Genomic DNA, 19,291 nt, shown 5'->3' with positions numbered 1-19,291 from the left:
TCCTCCCCAGGCCCTTCCTCCTGCGCAGCCTGCACCGACGACGGGTAAGCGGCGAAGAAAGGGGACAGACAACGGCGAAGACGCGCCAGCGCCATCTGAACCGCGACGATTACGGCGATCTCATGAGGCGTGCGCGAGATGCAGGAGTAAGAAAATAAAGGCAAGTGCCGACGGGCGACACCGACGGCAATTTCCAGCTTTTACCGTCAATTCTGTTCTGACCTTTTTTTGCCACAACAGTGCGATTCAAAGCATCCAAGATGCACAGCGTGTGCGACAGCGGGCACAATATGCAACCAGGAAGACAGACATCGTCAGACACTGACCCCAAGAGGTCACACAGAGCATGTCGAGCACCAGTTGGCCCAGTGTGAGGCTCTGCTCAAGCTGCGCTACCCTGGTTTCAGTCTCGACAACCTCGACGAATACATCGCAAGGGAAAATATCGACCCCAGCACAATTTCGACGACGCCAGCGATCAACCCAGTTTTCCAGATGGACCCTGCTGGCATGCGAGTCGGACGCCCTGACCCAAACCAGCAGCCGCCAAAGGGTTATCCACCCATGTTCCAACCTCCTCCTCACCCTGGCTATCCTCCTTACCACCCAATGATGCCTGCGCCTCCATATGGCCCTTACCACCCACAAATGCCCCCTCCAGGTCCCTATCCTGGTCCCCACATTCACCCAGGCTATCCACCCCCGTACCCGCCGCCCCCAGGCGTTCCAATTGGCGCTGCTCCGCCCCCTGCATTGCCGCCCCCCGCCCAACAAGCTCCTCCGCCCGCTCCGCCTCCACCTCCACCTCCCCAGAGGCCACCGCCCCCTTCCAAAGGCACAGATCCAAACGGCAACGATATGTCCAACACCGAGGCTCTCGCAAAGAACTTTGGTGTCTCGGCGGCAATCGTCAACAACATCCTGGGAAGTGCCCCAACCGACAGGGAAGATCTCGCCGTTGGCTCGAATGGCCTATCTTCTGGCCGTGATCGTTCAGAGCTGGATGTCCCCCCGCGTGACAGCGCCCAGTGGATTCAGGTTACAGCCCGACGCAATTCGATGTCTGGCTCGGTCCCCAATACTATTGCACTCTCGCGTCCTGTCGCAACGGGCCCGACTGCGAATGTTTGGTTACCCAAGGACCGCGAGATGGCCAACCACATCGTCGACGTCTACTTCACCCATCTCAATCTTCATCGGCCAGTGTTTTCCCGGAAGGACCTCCAAAAGATCATGGACGACCTGTACGATGGGGTGTCGTCATATGATCCAGGCTATATCTGTAGCCTCTATCTCATTTTTGCGCTGGGTACTCTGAGTGATCTTAATCATCGCGCAGTCAAGGCTGACGTCGACTTGACCGCCGAAGTCACGCAGCATCTGGGATCTGCTATGGCGAAGAAGCTCATGCCGCCCACCTGGCCTCAGCATGATGAGTTCTTCCAAAGAGCGTTGGCGGTCAAGCCAGACCTTCGTGTCACCATATCGAGTCTGCAGGCTTTGATCTTGCTTCATTGGTATCTCTATACTGAAGTATGTATCCTCGTGTCATTCACTCGTACTTTGGCTCACCCTCGTTTCAGCGACAAGGCCGGACGCTTTGGAGACTGGTTGGCAGCCTCGTTCGGCTGTCCATTGAATTGGGTTTGCACCACGACCCCACTACTCAATTGAACACTTCCAACGATATGCCAGATGGAACAACAACAGAGCAGAATGTTTTCACGGAAGAGGAATGTCAACTTCGAATTCGGCTGTGGGGCATCGTCTTAATCCACGATCGTGGAACATCTATCCTGCTTGGACGCCCATTGGCGATCTCTCCATCGGACACGAACACTCCACGCCCAACTCGCCCTCTGAAAGCCAGGCTTACCGACTTTTCGGAACACTTCGATCTTTCACATCCTGTCGCGGAGATCCAGGCAGATATCATCAACTCACTCTACACGCCGAACAAGCAAGCGCCAGACACCATCATGCGGAACGCGACGAGAATTATCAAGAGCATGTCCGAGTTCCGACGGAGTTTGCCAGAGAGATACCGCTACTACTTTAGTGGTACAGAAGAGTGGCCAGTAGATGATCGAATTCAACTGGTCCAGAAGATCACAGAAGATGAGGGCTTGACGCTGCTGAAGATAGGCATTGCTAGGATTCTACTTCTCAGAGCTCTCTTTAGCTCGAAGGAACTTTCCTATGTCCATCGCCGCAAGGCCTTGGTTGATGGTAAGCTTATCTCTTACCGAGGTGACTTCGCTCACACGCCTCCGATGACAGCTATCATCACATCTCACAACACGATCGTCATTCACAATCAGCTCATCCGTTTCCCAGACATCGCCTTCTTCACGTCGCCTATCCCATTGCACATCGCGGCCATGGTCATACTATACGGCCAAATGTCCAAAGTGGACTGTCTTCCTTTCAATACCGCATTGGAAGACCTCTGGCTTGCACTGGACATGCTCCCTCGTTTCCGATGGCGATGGGAACGAAAAGACTTTGGTGGAGCCCATCCTCTCATTTCACGCCTCGCTGAGCGCGTGATGAACGTCAACCTTCGTACCTACACGCCTACAGGAAACCCTGTCCTCATGTGTGAACCAGAATGGGACGAGGACTCCAACATTTCGCCCATTCCCAAATCTCAACAAACAACTCCCACCCTCGCGGCTGCTGGACCTGGATATGCGCCGCAGGCGAGCGGTCCTCCCATTTACGGGCCACAGCCTCGCACCCTGGCTCCTGGTACGGGAAACGGTAACCAAGGAATGGGCGGTGGCAGCCACAGTAGTAGCGGAGGCTCGACGCCTCAAGAGAAGGCGCTGGTTGACGTCCCGACCAACTTGTTTTACCCTTTCTACCCTGAGAACGCGTCGGGAAACGCAGCGAACACCAACGGGACTGACCAACAGGGATACACGCATATACTCGCACAAGCTGGATCGGCTCATGCGAGCAGCTACGGATGCCAGCCTTCGCATGATTCGTATATGTCAGAGGAACGCGACATCGCACCTGCCGCGCCTCACCCAGGTCACGGGGCTCCTCAAACCCCACAACAGCCCTCAGTGGCGATGTGGATGAACGTGGTTAGTGGTTCTTGAAGTATATCCAAGACAAGTTCCTTGCTTTGCTGACTGAACTCCTTGTTCTTTCAGCAACAGCAAGTGCAAGTTCCTCCTGGTGCTCCTCCTGGTGCTCCACCCCGCCCGCCTATGCAGCCAGTTTACTCCGTTCCATCATCACATCCTTAGACTTTTAATGAGGTTTGCTTAAGACTTGTCTTTGCCTGCATGTTCATTTTCTATGCGTCATGAACTCTTGCATTGGTTTTGGTCAGTCCTATGCACATCCCCGTCTTGCGTTGCTGGGCGGCACTTGTCAACACTGGCACTTTGTTTTCTCAACACGTACAGAAAACGTTATACATGGGTTTCGTTCCGAAACGAAACCTTAACTTTATTAAAACCCCTATGGTCTTGTACTTGTACGCTTCTTCCCCATTCACGACCAGTAGTTAATGCATTTCATTTTCTCGAGCTACGCTGTCACCCTCCTAGGCCTCCTTTGTTAGACCTTGCTTGTTTTCCAATTTGTACCTGTTGATCGTGTTCATCCCCTTTAGCATTGCTCATGTAGCTCTTTGTCGCTGTTATGCCCCATTAATGCATTTGGCTATACATAGATATTTCGTTTCTTCTTCGAGCAGAAAGCCTTTGACATGTCCTGACGTTTGACCATCAGAAGTGGAATCCACGGTGAGAAATGGCAAAGGCAAGCACTTGTATAGTATTACGAGCATACTATGTAGACGTAATGATAGAGCACATATCATACTGGCTGAATGGGGTGCCTCATCTACTCACACCCTTCCTTGGCGCGTCGTTGAACGATGGTGTACAGTTGGCTGCCCCATACCCCCTGGATCTCCTTTGCTCTTGGAAAGACTTCACCTTCGTCTGCCTCAAAGGCTGATGCTTGAGCGATACCCTCAAGTTCCACGGGCTCCGTGGCAAACAGCACTTTCAGGAACCCGACGTCTAGATCTTGTCCGTCTCGAAGGAAATACGTGAAGGGGGAGGCCCCGGTGGCGTTGTATCCGATGGCCATGACCCCTCCCTCCTTGGTAATGACTTCTCCACCACCAGGCTTGGGGTAATATTGGGCTGTGAATGACATTTAATCAAGTGCCAGAGAAGCGTTCGAGGGGGATGAAATGACTGACAGATGCTGAGCTCACTACAGTCAAAGTAGAAAACGGTCGCATAGAGGTCGAAGCCGGTATGGTTGAGGACTTGGAACCCGTACATATCCGGGGAATCAGTTCCGTCCGATTCAGCCTTCACTTTCAACTGTGCAACACCTCCTTTGAAGAGGTTGTCTCCGACGGGATACAGCACCCCGTATCCATCGTCGTCGAACTGGGTGTCCGATTCTTCCAGTCGGAAGAGCTTGACAGTGAGTTTATCCCCGATGGTGTGGTTGAGGTAGGATCGGTTGAGATGGCGGTAGAAGTGGGCAGCCTTGTGGAGGAGACGGGAGATGGAGTCTGACTCCAACTCTAAGGTGAACGGCGATGTACTGTAGCCATGGACAGTCACACGTTCGTCTAAAACGTTGAGCCGCAGCGTCTTCTCGTTGTTTGGTCCCGGGAGAAGCTGCAAATCTGCGATCAAAAGATTATCTGTTGGGAGGAGTCGGTAGGAGCCTGGGCTTGGTTGAATGAGTGTAGTGTGGAGAGCTTCATGGAGTGGTCGGAACTGATCCTCGGACGGAACCCAGATGACGAGGTCGTGTGGGAGTCCCTTCTCGACGAGGATAGCGAAGGAGGATCTGGTGAGGGAGGAGACTGGGCCCGTGCCTTCAGGCCGCAAAACGGATTCAAACGGAGCGACCTCTTCCGCGACGCAGGTCATCAGAGGACGGTTGACATCAGACCCAGTACCCTGGTGTATAGCAAATCGGGAGCCAACTGTAACCCCTGCGACTGAACCAACTTGAACGGTGAGCTTATCCCCGTTGTAAGCTACTGAAAATCTGTCGGAATTTGTCGGGTTTGCGACCAAGTCGAAGAGATACCGGTCGGTTTCCGTATGGGAGGTGCAGGGATTCTGGCTGCACAAAAATCAGCTAGCTGGACCGCGGTGGTGTCTTTGGCATACCCGACGATTTGAGCAATCCCATGGATGAATCTATGCCAGGAAATTGGCGTGGTTCCATTCCTGCTCAGCATCTTGAGAAACGCAGTGGTGAACCTGCCTCGCTTTCCGTCTTCCCTGGCGACCTCCCCGTTCGAACACGCAGCGATAATCGAAGGGGATTCACCACTTGATGCAGTACCTGCGCTGGACTTTCGAGACCTCGAGGCTTTGCTTCCTCTCGAGCTGGATACAAGATCCTTGCCGTCGACGATGAATGTCTAACATGGAGGGTAAGAGGTATAACACTGCAGAACGGTAAACGTGCTCGAGGCCGTACCACGCTGCTGGACTTCGTTTTCTTGATCTCTGCCGCAAATGCTAGAAGGTCGTGCGAGGGAATCGAGGTGACAGCCTGTTGCCTCGCATTGCTCCAGTTCTGAGGGACAAAGGCCGGTAACTGGTTGTCTTGTCGGTTGTCCACGAACCCTGCAAAGTATATCACGATTGGGTCACCCGGTTTGATTCGTTCATTTGAGGCTAAAAACGTAAGACCGTTGACGATGCCAGAGTGATTGGCCTGTTCGTTTCTCAGTCTATTGATGTTGTTGGGGGAGACCCTAAGAACGGTTTGCAAATATGCGGCGAATGCATCCGCATCTTCGCATGCACCGGACAGCTTTTCGAGGTTCGAGTAATTGTCGATTCCTATTACCAGGGCGAATAACTGCCTTTGAGTTGCGGGCCTACGAGGGCAATATCGTGTCAGATGGGCTTTCTTTATGAAACTGCTACTTCGAACAACTCACACAGGGCGAAGCGGTCTGGGCACCTTTTGCTTGTCGTCTACGCTGTTTCGCTTGATACAGCGCATATACAGGCGGGAAATAGCCCTGCGTGTTATTCACGGCCTCGTCAAGTATAGGCAACTAGTTCCAACGTTTTACACCTACATTATCGATATCCTTGGTTTCAACCATCTGAAACCGAGCCGTCGATTCTGCGCCCCATGGTGCTGAGATGCTCTTAGACAAAGGATAGAGTTAGTCAATCTTTCAGACCAATCCACGAGACATGGACGCACTGGTTCTGCTGGTAGAGGCGCCAAATGGCAGTAGAAATATCTGTCGGTGGAGGGGGCATGGAGACCGACGCGGGGCTGCAGCGACTCGAGCACTAGAAGGGCCAGGCTGATGCCAGCCCTTAAATGCTGCCTGCCACGCATATTTGGCATGTTAGAACAGTAATACGGGACAACCCTTGCAAAACAAGGCTATATCATGAGATAGTATCGATTGTATCTTAAGGCGGCACGACGTTCGATGCTGAGAAGATCGGAATTACGATTGTTTATTAGTAGAAATGAAGTCGCAAAATGGAAGTTTGAGTCTCATCGATCTCAATTCGAACGCGAGGGACCGCTAATTGTGTGCACAGGTCCGGCGCTGAATCACCGGGATTTCCAGCGTACCCCACACATGAGGTACCTTGCGGACGGCCTTGTCCATGCCACGACCCCCTTCAAACGGCGAGGGACATGGGATATGGGATAAATCGATGGGTTTCGTTGAGAAATAAAACTTGAAAAACCCAGCAGTGAGGACTTTCTCCTTTTCGTCAAAGTTTGGTTGGATTGGTGCAAGTCCCAAAGGACCATATCCAATTCCCGCGACACTGTTCCCCGAGCCTTTCTTTCCTAACATGTCATCAAGATCATACGGATGATTATTGTTGTTTCCGGCGGAGGTGAACGAGGCTGGAGAATTCCTGGATAGTCAGCATCGTTTCGAGAATATGCAAGGTTCTCAGACATACTGATGCTGAGATCCATGCTGTTGAAATAGAGGCAATGGAAGAAAAGTCCCCACGGTGTTCCATTTTCAAGTTCGAACCCATAGACCCGCTCAACCTCAGGCGAGAAGTCGATAATGCCCTCCTCGTTGACAAGGTTTTCGTCGAAAGGCTCCAATATAGCCTTGCCCTCTTCATCGAATTGAGTCGAAGACTCCGCCAGACGCATGAATCTGATTGAAATGCGATCTGGAATGTAATTGTTCTCCTGCGTATGATTGAGATGGTATAGGAAATGAGCTGCAGCGCGGAGGACTTCTTTGAGCTTTACTGGGAAAACTTGGTCGACAAGGTTGGGAACTGGTCGGAGGGTGTGAGGTAGGTGGGTGATTCCATGGCGAGTGAGGCGAGCGTCTAGAATGTCGAATACGAGACAGCCATCGGCTTCCGCGTGCACTCCCATCTGAACCTGGTCCGACTCGGTCGCGCTGACCAAATCGACGAGACAGTGGCCTTCAGGCACACACCCTAAGTCCTTTGCAAAGCACTCGAGTATAGGGCGACATCCATCGTCTGTCGGGACATGGAGAAGGAGCTTCCTACTCTCACTGACCTGCGGGATAGCGTATAGCATAGGGAGGCTGAGTGTGATTGGGTCTCCTGGGAGTTGCTCGAGGGTTGCCTGGAAAGCATCGATCTTGCCAGGTGTCATCACGGTCAAGGGCTGTCTCGCCACGACGGCTTCTTCGGACTCAAAAACTAGAAACTTGGTTTCGTGCGTGAAGCCCTGGCCAGCTGAGCCCACTTGCAGGAGATATCCGCCCAAATCACCTAGCTTCTCGGCGATATACCAGGGTTCCTGCGAAGAGGCTGTTTCGCTCGTAGTGAACAAAATGCGATCGCGGTAAAAGCCTTCACATTGAGGGTTTTGACTAAATTGCAGCTGAAATCAGGAATAGCAACGAGCATGGGAGATACTATAAGCTTACTTGATGATGGGTTCCATATGACTCAGAACCCTGGAGTAGGAGAGCTGTCCCAGTGACACACGGCGGAGGAGGCGCAGGTGCCAGGAGTGCCCTGGTAAAACGGCCACAGTAGTAGCCGGCGTCGTCTTGGTCTTCTTTGGCCTCCTCACTTGCGCTGCACGCGGCTAATAGAACATGCGAACGGGTGTCACGATCTGTGAACCCCTTCGCAATGCTCATACCACGTGAGGCTTCAGTGGTATCGCCTTGTACGAAATCAAAAGGGAGGCCATGAAGGACTTCTCCCCCTCGCACTTGCGCGAGAGGATCACCTCCTGATTCCGCTCCTCGTGTCCCCGATCCCGAATGGCAGCAGTCGAATATCACTGTCTGAGACGAGGTATCTCAGATACATTGGACTATCAATTGAATGGCCAACGTGACTCACAATGTTGTTTCCGTGCTTCCCAGACAAGGAGTTGAGGTACGCCGCAAGATCCAGATCCAGAACGGGAGGTACGGGATTGGGCCCATCACACTTGTAATCCTGAGGTACAATTGCCTGTATTCTGGCCCCGCTCGTGCACACTATCTCTGCACCATGGCCCGCAAAGTAGACAAGGATAGGATCGTCCCGCTCGACTCTTTTATCGTCCCTGAGCCGCCTGAATGCTTTTCTGATATTGTCCCGTGACGCCTGTTCGTCTGTCAGAAATATGATTTGTTCCTTTGGGACCCCGAGCTCAGCGACAAGGAACTTGTAGACTTCTCTCGCGTCATTGACCGCTCCATGCAGTTCTTTGAAGCCACACTCTGGACGATACTTGTTAATCCCTATGATGATGGTGAACATATTGGGAAACAATGTTAGGGTCCTCATTATTCCGCGGAACCTTCCAGAAGCGCCACCAAGCCCCCTTAAGTCCGCATAACTCCGCAACCGTTTCCCCCGCACTCCCGCATGCTCCGCAGTCGACCCGCATGCGGAGTTACATGCGCTACGCGCTCCGCTCCGCATCCATGCGGAGAGCCGCCGGTACGACACGGCCCGCAACTGAGGGCCGGTGCGGACCGTGCGGAGAAACCTCGTAACCGCCCTCTAGGCGCCCAGATTCTGCATGTGACCCTCTGTGCTTCTCTATGACTTCATCCTTTGCTTTTCTATTGTTCTTTGGAATTGTCTTATTCATCCCTTTCGCATTCCGCAGTATTCCGCATTTCTTATGACTCAGTTTCTTCTCTTGTCCCAGACTTATCCCAGAGTATATCCAGAGTATCTACAGATATATAAGCTAGCTAGATTTCTGTAGTAGATACTCATCCGGAATCTCGATTCAGACTTATACAGAACTTCCCCTCTGTCCAGTCTTGAGCCTTTCAGGCTTGCTAGAGCTTTCCGCACACTCCGCATTTCCGCACAGTGCTCCTGATTCCGCTCCGCAAGGCTCTCTCCTCTCTCCCTTCGTCTTCCGCCGTAAGGCGCGTCTCTCTCTCCCTCTCCTCCCCTCTCCTTTCGGGTTGGACCATATACCACCAGCGTGGGCACAACGCAATACGTGAGGGCCAAGGTCCCTTCGACTCCGCAGACTCCGCAGTTCCGTAGAGTCTAACAGTAGATTCCGGATCCGCACGCTGTGGTATGCGCACCAGGAGCACTAACTACTCTATTGTGTTCCAACGTCCGCAAACCCCTCCGGAGTTTTCCTACTCAATCTCCACACATCATCGTCGACATCCGCCTGTCATCGACGACCCCCTCCACAATCCCTTTTCACCCAACTTCCGCCAACCTGACGTCCCGCGGCCCCAGGAGCAGCCAATCTGGGGTCCGCCCGCATCCTTCCTTGGGCCCGCTACATCGGCCTCTGCCTACCGAAACCCAATGGCGACACAGGTCCAGACGCGGACCACACCCGCAAACACTCCGCAATTCCCAGGCGGACTCTCCTCACAGTCAGCGCAGGAACGCGGAGAGGAGGCCACTGTCACCGCCGCCTTACTCCCGTTTTCCGGCGAGGGGAGAACAGTCGATGAACCGCCCGCATCGTCGGACCTATCCTATGTCACGCCCGCACCCCTCCGCACCGCTTCAAACGCGGTTGCGGGAGGCTCCAACGACCCCGCTCCGCCGTACGAACCCCCTGCTGTTCCGCCTGTCGGGGGTGGAGACCCTCCAGGCTCGGATGACGGGCAGCCGCCCGCAGACGCTCCGCAGGGCGGAGACGGACCACCTCAGGGCCCGAGTCGCCCTCCTCAGCCGCATCGAGGGCCCCCACCCGGCGGTCCACCCCGGCGGTCCTGCGGACGATGGAGATGACAGCTCGGATTCATCTGACTCCGATGCGGACGACGAACGGGACGTTCCGCAACTCCTCAGTCGGCTCCTCGCCGGCCTCACGCGGACCAACCGCCGCCTCGCGCGGACCATGGAGGCCGCACTCACAAGGCCGCACGAGGGCCCCAAGGCACGACCCCCTGAACCCTTCGATGGGGAGGACCCAGACAAACTCGACAACTTCATCACCCAGCTCACCCTCTACTTCGGGAGGTACCAGGACGGTTTCCGCGACGATGCGGACCGCGTCGCAACAGCCCTCACCTATCTCAAGGGCGACGCCTATGCCTACTTTGGCGACAAGATTGCGGCCGCCCGCGCGCGCGGAGACGCTCGAGTCCCGGATTGGTTCCAGAGCTTCCGCGCATGGAAGGACGAACTGATCCGCGTGTTTGGACCCAAGGACCCCATCAAGGACGCAACCCGCAAGCTGAAGGCGCTCAAGATGACCGGACGCGCCTACCAGTACAACTTGGCCTTCAATCAGCTTGCGGCGAAGAATCAACTGGAATGAGGAGCCGCTCCGCGACCAGTACTACAATGGACTCCTCGACCGCATCAAGAACGAGCTCTCCAAGCGGGAGAACCCCGCAACCCTTGCGGACCTCCAGGTTGAGGTGTTCAAGATCGACGAGCGCTACCTGGATCGCCAGGAGGAGATCAAAAAGGAGCAGGCCGCACTCCGCTCCACCAACCGCGGATCCAACCCTGCTCCGCACCCCCGCAACAATCACTCCTCCGGTGGCCCTGGTCCTTCCTCTTCCAGCTCCACTCCGCATCATTCCGCCCCCTCACACTTCCGCAACAACCACTCTCGTCACCCTCATTCCCGCAACAACTTCCGCCGTCCGCAAGAACGGCAACCCTCCGCTCCGCACGTTTCCACGTCCGCGCCCTCCGCCTCCTCCGCTAACTCCTCTGGAGGCGGCAACCGCAACAACCGTCAGGGCGGTGGCCAGCAGCGCCCTTGGAACAACAACCTGGACGCTAATGGTCGCCTCCGCCCTGAGGAGCGCGAACGTCGCATGCGGAACAACCTTTGCCTTGTCTGCGCTGCCTCAGGACACCGCGCAGCGGACTGCCCGCGCACCCGCCGTGCCCGCAGGGCCAACGCGTCCGCTCCGCAGGTTTCCGACTCCTCTCAGTCGGGAAATTACTGAGCAGCCCTGTGACCTCGCCTTTCCCTCAGGGCTGCGTCTCCGCCGCAGAAAGGCTTGAGGTCCGACTAAATGCGGCAGCCCTCTCTGATCCCAATGCTCTTTCCATCTTCTTTTCGATTCTCCGCACCCCAACTCATTCCTCCTCCCTGGACTCTGCTGAACTCCGCGCCTTGATTGATTCGGGTTGTACGGACTGTTTTATCGACTCCGCATTTGTATCCAAGCACGATATTGAATTCTATGATCATTCCGCCTGTTCCGCTTAAACTCCTCGATGGAACCGTTTCGCGCCTGGTTATCGCAAGCTGCGGACATCACGCTCCGCATCTCCTCAGGCGAGGAATTCCATATCAAGTGCTTCATCACAACCCTGGATGCCCTGTATCCGTTGGTTCTAGGACACAACTGGCTTGCCCGTTACAATCCGTTGATTGATTGGCGCAGAGGCCAGATACTCTCGTTCGAATCATCCGATAACTCCTCCGCATTGAGCTCACTCGCCGCCGCAAACGTCGAGACCTCCGCAACTTCCAGCATCCCTCCGCCTCTCTCCGCACCGGAGCCTAGCGCTCCGCCCACTCCTCCTTCTTGCGCGTTCACCAGCAATCCAGTTCCGATTTCCTTTGTCAATGCAGCCGCTTTCCGCCGCGCATCCGCGATGCGTGGCTCACACTCCTTTTCCATTTCCCTTTCCCAGAGCGACAACGTGGTGCGGGCATGCGCCGCAGCAGTCGATGCGGAACCCGTCGACCTCTCCTCTGTTCCAGAGGAATACCACGAGTTTGCCGACGTGTTCAGCAATGCTAAGGCCTACACCTTGCCTCCGCATCGACCTTACGACCTCAAGATCGAGCTGGACGCCGCCGCTCCGCTTCCACCGAGTCGTCTCTATTCCCTGTCTCCTGCGGAGACCTCCGCACTCCGCGAGTTCCTCGAAGAGAACTTGCGGGCTGGTTTCATCCGCTCCTCCAACTCTCCCCTAGGCGCTCCCATCCTTTTTGTCAAGAAGAAGGATGGATCGCTCCGCCTTTGCGTCGATTATCGCGGACTCAACCGCATCTCCAAGAAAGATCGTTATCCGCTTCCGCTGATCTCCGATCTCCTCGACGCACCCGGCCGCGCGAAGGTCTACACCAAGATTGACCTGAAGCATGCCTATCACTTAGTCCGCATTGCGGGACGGGGACGAGTGGAAGACCGCATTCCGCACACGTTATGGGTCGTATGAATGGCTGGTGATGCCTTTTGGGCTGACCAATGCGCCCTCCGCATTCCAGCGATTCATGAACGATATCTTTGCGGACATGGTTGATGTCAGTGTCATCGTCTACCTGGATGATATCCTCATCTATTCCGACAACATGGAGGATCATCGCAAGCACGTCAAGGAAGTCCTCCGCCGCTTGCGGAAGCATGGTCTCTTCGCCTCCGCAAAGAAATGCGAATTTCATGCGGAGCGCGTGGAATACTTGGGTTACATCTTGTCGCCTGCAGGCCTCACTATGTCTGCGGACAAGACCAAGACCATCCAGGGAACTGGCCGGAACCGCGCTCTGTGAAGGATATACAGTCCTTCCTCGGTTTTGCCAACTTCTATCGACGTTTCATCCATAACTACTCCGACATCACTGTTCCGCTTACCCGCCTCACCCAGCAAAGACACCCCTTTCGTGTTCGGTGACTCCGCACGTTCCGCATTTGAAACCCTCAAGTCCGCATTCACTTCCGCACCCATCCTGGTGCACTGGCAACCCGACCGACCTCTGATTGTGGAAACTGACGCCTCTGACTACGCCCTTGCCGCCATCCTGTCCCAACAACTCGACTCTGGCGAAATCCACCCCGTCGCATTCCATTCCCGCACTTTCCAAGCTGCGGAGCTCAACTACGACGTCCACGACAAGGAGCTCCTGGCTATCTTCGAGGCCTTACAAGATTTGGAGGCATTACCTCGAGGGATCTGCGGAGCCTGTGAATGTGATGACGGACCACAAGAACTTGGAATATTTCGCCACTTCCAAGGTCCTCACCCGCAGGCAAGCGCGCTGGTCGGAGTATCTCTCCCAGTGTCAACCTTGTCATCCGCTTTCGCCCTGGAAAGCTGGGGACGAAGCCCGATGCCCTCACTAGACGTTGGGACGTCTACCTTAAACAGGGAGGTAGTGACTACGCGTCAGTCAATCCCCACAACTTCAGACCCATCTTCACCAATGAGCAGCTCTCCGCATCGCTCCGCGCAACTTCGATCATGCTCCCCGCACTCCGCGCATCGGTCGTAGTTGATGAGGGAGCGCTCCTCAAGGACATCAAGGCTGCTTACTCCATGGACGAAATCGCTTCCAAACACCTCCCCACACCTTCCAACCCTCGCTGGACTCTTTCCGCAGATGGTATACTCCGCCAGGACGGACGCATCTACGTTCCGGACGACTCCGCACTCCGCCTCCGCGTACTTCAGCTCAAACACGATTCATGCTCCCCGCACTCCGCGCATCGGTCGTAGTTGATGAGGGAGCGCTCCTCAAGGACATCAAGGCTGCTTACTCCATGGACGAAATCGCTTCCAAACACCTCCCCACACCTTCCAACCCTCGCTGGACTCTTTCCGCAGATGGTATACTCCGCCAGGACGGACGCATCTACGTTCCGGACGACTCCGCACTCCGCCTCCGCGTACTTCAGCTCACACACGACCACCCGCTTGCGGGACACTACGGCAAGAACAAGACAATTGAGCTGGTGCGCCGCGACTACGTCTGGCCGGAACTCCGCACTGTTTGTTGCGGACTACGTCCGCTCCTGCACAGTCTGCAAGCGCAACAAGTCTCCGCGTCACAAGCCTTATGGTTTGCTGAAACCCCTGCCTATTCCGCTCCGCCCCTGGGACTCCATTTCGATGGATCTCATCGAACAGCTCCCCGCATCCGGCGGATACACGGATATCTTGGTGGTGGTGGATAGACTGTCCAAACAAGCCATTTTTGTTCCGACAGACTCCCGCCTCACCTCCGCAGAGCTTGCGCGACTGTTCGTGCTCCACGTCTTCTCCAAACATGGCGTTCCTAGCCATGTAACCTCCGACCGCGGCTCCGAATTCGTCTCCCACTTCTTCCGCAGTCTGGGGGAAGCCTTGGACATGAAGCTCCACTTCACATCCGGCTACCACCCAGAAGGAGACGGACAGACAGAGCGGGTCAACCAGACGCTTGAGCAATATTTGCGGACCTACTGCAACTACCAGCAGGACAACTGGCACGAACTCCTCCCACTTGCGGAGTTCGCGTACAACAATGCGCCTAGTGCCACAACTGGTGTTTCGCCATTCTTCGCCAATAAGGGTTATCATCCGAACATCTCTGTTCACCCTGAACGCGACCTTGCGAGTTCCGCAGCCCGCGACTTTGCGGTCGACTTGCAGGAGCTCCACGAACACCTCCGCACTAGTATCGCCAGCGCGCAGGAGTCCGCACGCCGCTATGCGGACCAAAAGCGCTTACCTCCGCCAGACTTCAAGGTGGGCGACCGAGTTTTCGTCAAGGCCCAGTTCTTCCGCACAACCAGACCTACCAAGAAGCTCTCGGAACGATACTTTGGCCCTTACGAGATCATTGCCCAAGTTGGAACGGTTTCCTACACTCTCCGCCTCCCCGACTCTCTCCGCGCTGTCCACCCTGTCTTCCACGTCTCTATGCTCGAACCGCATTACACCTCTCAGATTCCGCAACGTCACGAACCGCCTCCGCCTCCAATCGAGGTGGATGGGGAACTTGAATACGAGATTGCGGAGATCCTCGACTCCAAGCTGGATCGTCGCCGCAAACATTGCAAGCTCCTCTACGAAGTGCGGTGGCGCGGATACGAGAATACGGACGAGGAACGCAGCTGGCTCCCTGCCACAGAGCTTGAACATGCCCAAGAGATCGTTGGAGAGTTCCACAAGAGGTACCCAGACAAGCCTGGTCCTCATTGGTGATTCCCCGCATTCCCCCGCATTCCGCAGTTGACTCCGCATTCTTTGTTCTTTTGCATTCTATTATTTTCTTAAGTTCCATCTTCCTCTTTCCGCCTTCCGCAATCTTCCGCATTTTTCCGCATACCTTCTTTCGTTTCCGCATCTTGGTTCTCCGCACTCTCACTCAAAAAAAGAGACCAAGACAACAAGTTTAATTTTTTCTTTGCCCAAGGGGCCACAGGATCATACATGCAAGAAATTTTGCCCCTAAGGGCCGACCGGAATACACAAATCAAAGGAGGGCAACGACGACGAAGTTGCGGACCGCTCCGCATTCAGAACCCCCTTCCCGACGAGTCCTCCGCACCCGCTCCGCCACCTCCCGCACCCTTCCGCCCTCCGCTCCTGCTCTTCCTTCCCCTGCCACTCCCAAAATAGTCGCTGGTGCTCGCCTCCGAAGCAGGTGGGCCAGGTTGCCAGTAGCGGCCAGGCCCCTGCTGCGCCTCCATCAACTCCACCAAGCGGCGCAAGTCGTTGGCGCCCGACTCCGCAGCGACCCGCGCCGCCCGCATCTCCTCCAAAAGCTCCGCATCGCGGGCGTCCACCCTCTCCGCAAAGTCGCCGACGAACTTCATGAACTTGCCTGCCTTGGTGAGGAAATCTTGAAGACCGGCAGGTTGCGGAGCAGCGCCCGCGGAGATGGCGGGACGGGCGCGCGGGAGCGCGCGCGTGCTGCTGCGCGGGGCCGACGCGGAGCTGTCGCGGAAGTCCTCCGCATGGGCGGAGCCCTTCCTGCCGTTCCAGAACGGGAAGGCGCAGTCCCACTGCCACCCGTCGCGGGGATAGTAGCGGTGCTTTGGGTCCGGGGGCGGACTATCGGTCGAGGCGCACTTGCAACGAGCGGTGGCGCAGGCGGCGCACGATCCTCCGCTGCCCGCACTCGGTTCGCAGTCGATGTTCCGCCAAAGGCAAGACCAACACCCGTACGCCTCCGCCCGCTTGCGCTTCTCGCGGGGAGGCTGCGCGCGCTCGCTCGTGACCATGCGGAGGGGCGGAAGTAGAACGCTCACCGTAGCGGACGGGACACCATGCTTGCGGGGCGTAGCCCGAGCACGCGGGACGTCCCCTTCCTCAGAAGACGACGTCCCCTGCATCTCCACGTCGTCGTCAGGGTTATCCTCGTCTCCCCCCTCCTCCTCCACCTCCTTTTCCTCCTCCCTCTCCTTCCCCTTCTCATCCTTCTCCTGCTCCTTCTCCGCCGCACCACCCGACTTCTCCGCGTCCGCCGCCGCTTCCGCACGCTTCTTCTCCACCTCCTGCAAAAGCCGCTGTTTTTCCGCAACCTCCGCGGCGAGGCGCGCGCGGAGAGTCCTCTATCTCCTCCTGGGGTGTTGCTGGGGGAAGAGGGGCTGCTACATTGGTTGGTGAGGCCGGGGCCTCGTCGCTTTTGGGGACAGTGTTGTTTAGAGTGTTGGCAGAGGGAGACATGTTGTAGTTGGGGAACAACTTTGGGTGGGAAAATTTTTCCACCGGACCCCAGCTATATGTGAAATGCGGACATCAGGCCTCGGGGGCTCGGCCTTAACAGGGAGGTACTGTTAGGGTCCTCATTATTCCGCGGAACCTTCCAGAAGCGCCACCAAGCCCCCTTAAGTCCGCATAACTCCGCAACCGTTTCCCCCGCACTCCCGCATGCTCCGCAGTCGACCCGCATGCGGAGTTACATGCGCTACGCGCTCCGCTCCGCATCCATGCGGAGAGCCGCCGGTACGACACGGCCCGCAACTGAGGGCCGGTGCGGACCGTGCGGAGAAACCTCGTAACCGCCCTCTAGGCGCCCAGATTCTGCATGTGACCCTCTGTGCTTCTCTATGACTTCATCCTTTGCTTTTCTATTGTTCTTTGGAATTGTCTTATTCATCCCTTTCGCATTCCGCAGTATTCCGCATTTCTTATGACTCAGTTTCTTCTCTTGTCCCAGACTTATCCCAGAGTATATCCAGAGTATCTACAGATATATAAGCTAGCTAGATTTCTGTAGTAGATACTCATCCGGAATCTCGATTCAGACTTATACAGAACTTCCCCTCTGTCCAGTCTTGAGCCTTTCAGGCTTGCTAGAGCTTTCCGCACACTCCGCATTTCCGCACAGTGCTCCTGATTCCGCTCCGCAAGGCTCTCTCCTCTCTCCCTTCGTCTTCCGCCGTAAGGCGCGTCTCTCTCTCCCTCTCCTCCCCTCTCCTTTCGGGTTGGACCATATACCACCAGCGTGGGCACAACGCAATACGTTGAGGCCAAGGTCCCTTCGACTCCGCAGACTCCGCAGTTCCGTAGAGTCTAACAAACAAGTTCAATAACAGAGACGATCTGAGGTCAAATTCAGCCAAGGTAGTCTCAGTGGAACAGCGATCCGGCAAACATACGGTAGAGTATCCTTAGTAGGTGTTAGACTCTACGGAACTGCGGAGTCTGCGGAGTCGAAGGGACCTTGGCCTCAACGTATTGCGTTGTGCCCACGCTGGTGGTATATGGTCCAACCCGAAAGGAGAGGGGAGGAGAGGGGGAGAGAGACGCGCCTTGCGGCGGAAGACGAGGAGAGAGAAGAGAGAGCCTTGCGGAGCGGAATCAGGAGCACTGTGCGGAAATGCGGAGTATGCGGAAAAGCTCTAGCAAGCCTGAAGGCTCAAGACTGGACAGAGGAGAAGTTCTGTATAAGTCTGATTCGAGATTCCGGATGAGTATCTACTACAGAAATCTAGCTAGCTTATATATCTGTAGATACTCTGGATATACTCTGGGATAAGTCTGGGACAAGAAGAGAAACTGAGTCATAGGAAATGCGGAATACCGCGGAATGCGAAAAGGATGAGTAAGTCGATTCTAAAGAACAATAGTAAAGCAGAGAATGAAGTCATAAAGAAGTATAAGAGGTCACATGCAGAGTCTGGGCGCCTAGAGGGCGGTTACGAGGTTTCTCCGCACGGTCCGCACCGGCCCCTCAGTTGTGGGCCGTGTCGTACCGGCGGTGCTCCGCATAAATGCGGAGCGGAGTGTCTAGCGCCCGTAGACTCCGCATGCGGATCGACTGCGGAGCATGCGGGAGTGCGGAGGGAAGGGTTGCGGAGATATGGGAATGTGGGATGCGGAAAGGTGATGGCGAGTGCGGGGATGTGCGGGGTCATGCGGGATCATGTGAGATTGTGCGGGGAGTGTGGGTCAAGGCTGGTGGGTTGTGGGTAGATGTGGGTGGATGTTCGAGACCCTAACAGTAGGTGTGCTACTAAGTGGTAGATGAGTAGAATTTGAGTTTTGCATCTGTGGCACAAGGGTAAGCAACGAGGTAGAATGTGTATAATCGGTGATCGGAAGTCTACTTTTGATATGGTCAGCCGAAGGAGCTGACCAAAATATGGTTAAGCACAGGAGTCTGTTGTCGCCGCTGAGCAAGGAGGGCAACGGTTCTACGTGGAGAATTGTCCGGTACGAACAAAGGTAGCGCTACTGGACGGTAATCTGCAACACTGTTTATATTCGCTTGCTCCCAGTATTACCGAGGCTGGGTTAATGATGTTTAGAAGGCAAACCTGCCACGAAGACGTGGAAGATCATAAAAGGACATATGACAAATGCGAAGTGAGTTCAATCGAAGCTCTGGACGGTGTAGTAGTCTAATCGCTCACTGTCCCCTGAACCCTGGTGTCTGAATTAGGACTAATACTTGGTGACTCCTCTGGCGCCGGTGACACGAGGTGGTCGCGCGTGACCCTCATTCGAGTGATAGAATTTTGGCGGTAAAGACATCTGTTTGAATTCCCAGAGATTGGTCTCAACGCAGGGTGTCAATCGCACTTGTTTGAGCGCCCATGCCAGGCCCGCGGGTAAAATACCCAATTTTGGACTCCGGTCCTGATGAAGTTCAAGGACCACGAGAAGTCAGACGA

The 19,291-nt window shown here is 55.4% G+C and overlaps 4 protein-coding genes across 4 annotated transcripts; 1 reads left to right on the top strand and 3 right to left on the bottom strand.

Annotated features, from left to right (window-relative positions):
• Nucleotides 1-495: 495 nt before the first annotated feature.
• Nucleotides 496-3,260, top strand: CC1G_06362 (hypothetical protein; the record flags this gene model as incomplete). The annotated part of the gene is made up of 4 exons (XM_001836225.2): nt 496-1,533; nt 1,584-2,229; nt 2,281-3,095; nt 3,165-3,260. 4 exons carry the CDS (start codon nt 496-498, stop codon nt 3,258-3,260), a joined length of 2,595 nt encoding a protein of 864 aa, XP_001836277.2.
• Nucleotides 3,261-3,864: 604 nt separating this feature from the next.
• Nucleotides 3,865-6,287, bottom strand: CC1G_14411 (hypothetical protein; the record flags this gene model as incomplete). The annotated part of the gene is made up of 7 exons (XM_002911368.1): nt 3,865-4,172; nt 4,232-5,121; nt 5,169-5,425; nt 5,485-5,890; nt 5,954-6,037; nt 6,098-6,169; nt 6,229-6,287. 7 exons carry the CDS (start codon nt 6,285-6,287, stop codon nt 3,865-3,867), a joined length of 2,076 nt encoding a protein of 691 aa, XP_002911414.1.
• A 278-nt stretch (nt 6,288-6,565) lies between these two features.
• On the bottom strand, nt 6,566-8,756 carry CC1G_14410 (hypothetical protein; the record flags this gene model as incomplete). The annotated part of the gene is made up of 5 exons (XM_002911367.1): nt 6,566-6,900; nt 6,960-7,867; nt 7,925-8,015; nt 8,074-8,293; nt 8,352-8,756. 5 exons carry the CDS (start codon nt 8,754-8,756, stop codon nt 6,566-6,568), a joined length of 1,959 nt encoding a protein of 652 aa, XP_002911413.1.
• Nucleotides 8,757-15,685: 6,929 nt separating this feature from the next.
• CC1G_14409 (hypothetical protein) lies at nt 15,686-16,838 on the bottom strand (the record flags this gene model as incomplete). Its single annotated transcript, XM_002911366.1, has 2 exons — nt 15,686-16,666; nt 16,767-16,838. 2 exons carry the CDS (start codon nt 16,836-16,838, stop codon nt 15,686-15,688), a joined length of 1,053 nt encoding a protein of 350 aa, XP_002911412.1.
• Nucleotides 16,839-19,291: the final 2,453 nt, after the last annotated feature.

This window comes from Coprinopsis cinerea, assembly GCF_000182895.1.
Source record: "Coprinopsis cinerea okayama7#130 chromosome 4 map unlocalized cont3.4, whole genome shotgun sequence".
Taxonomy (NCBI): domain Eukaryota; kingdom Fungi; phylum Basidiomycota; class Agaricomycetes; order Agaricales; family Psathyrellaceae; genus Coprinopsis; species Coprinopsis cinerea.
The sequence above is the reverse complement of the archived record's forward strand: the minus strand, read 5'-3'. Positions and strand labels throughout refer to the sequence as shown.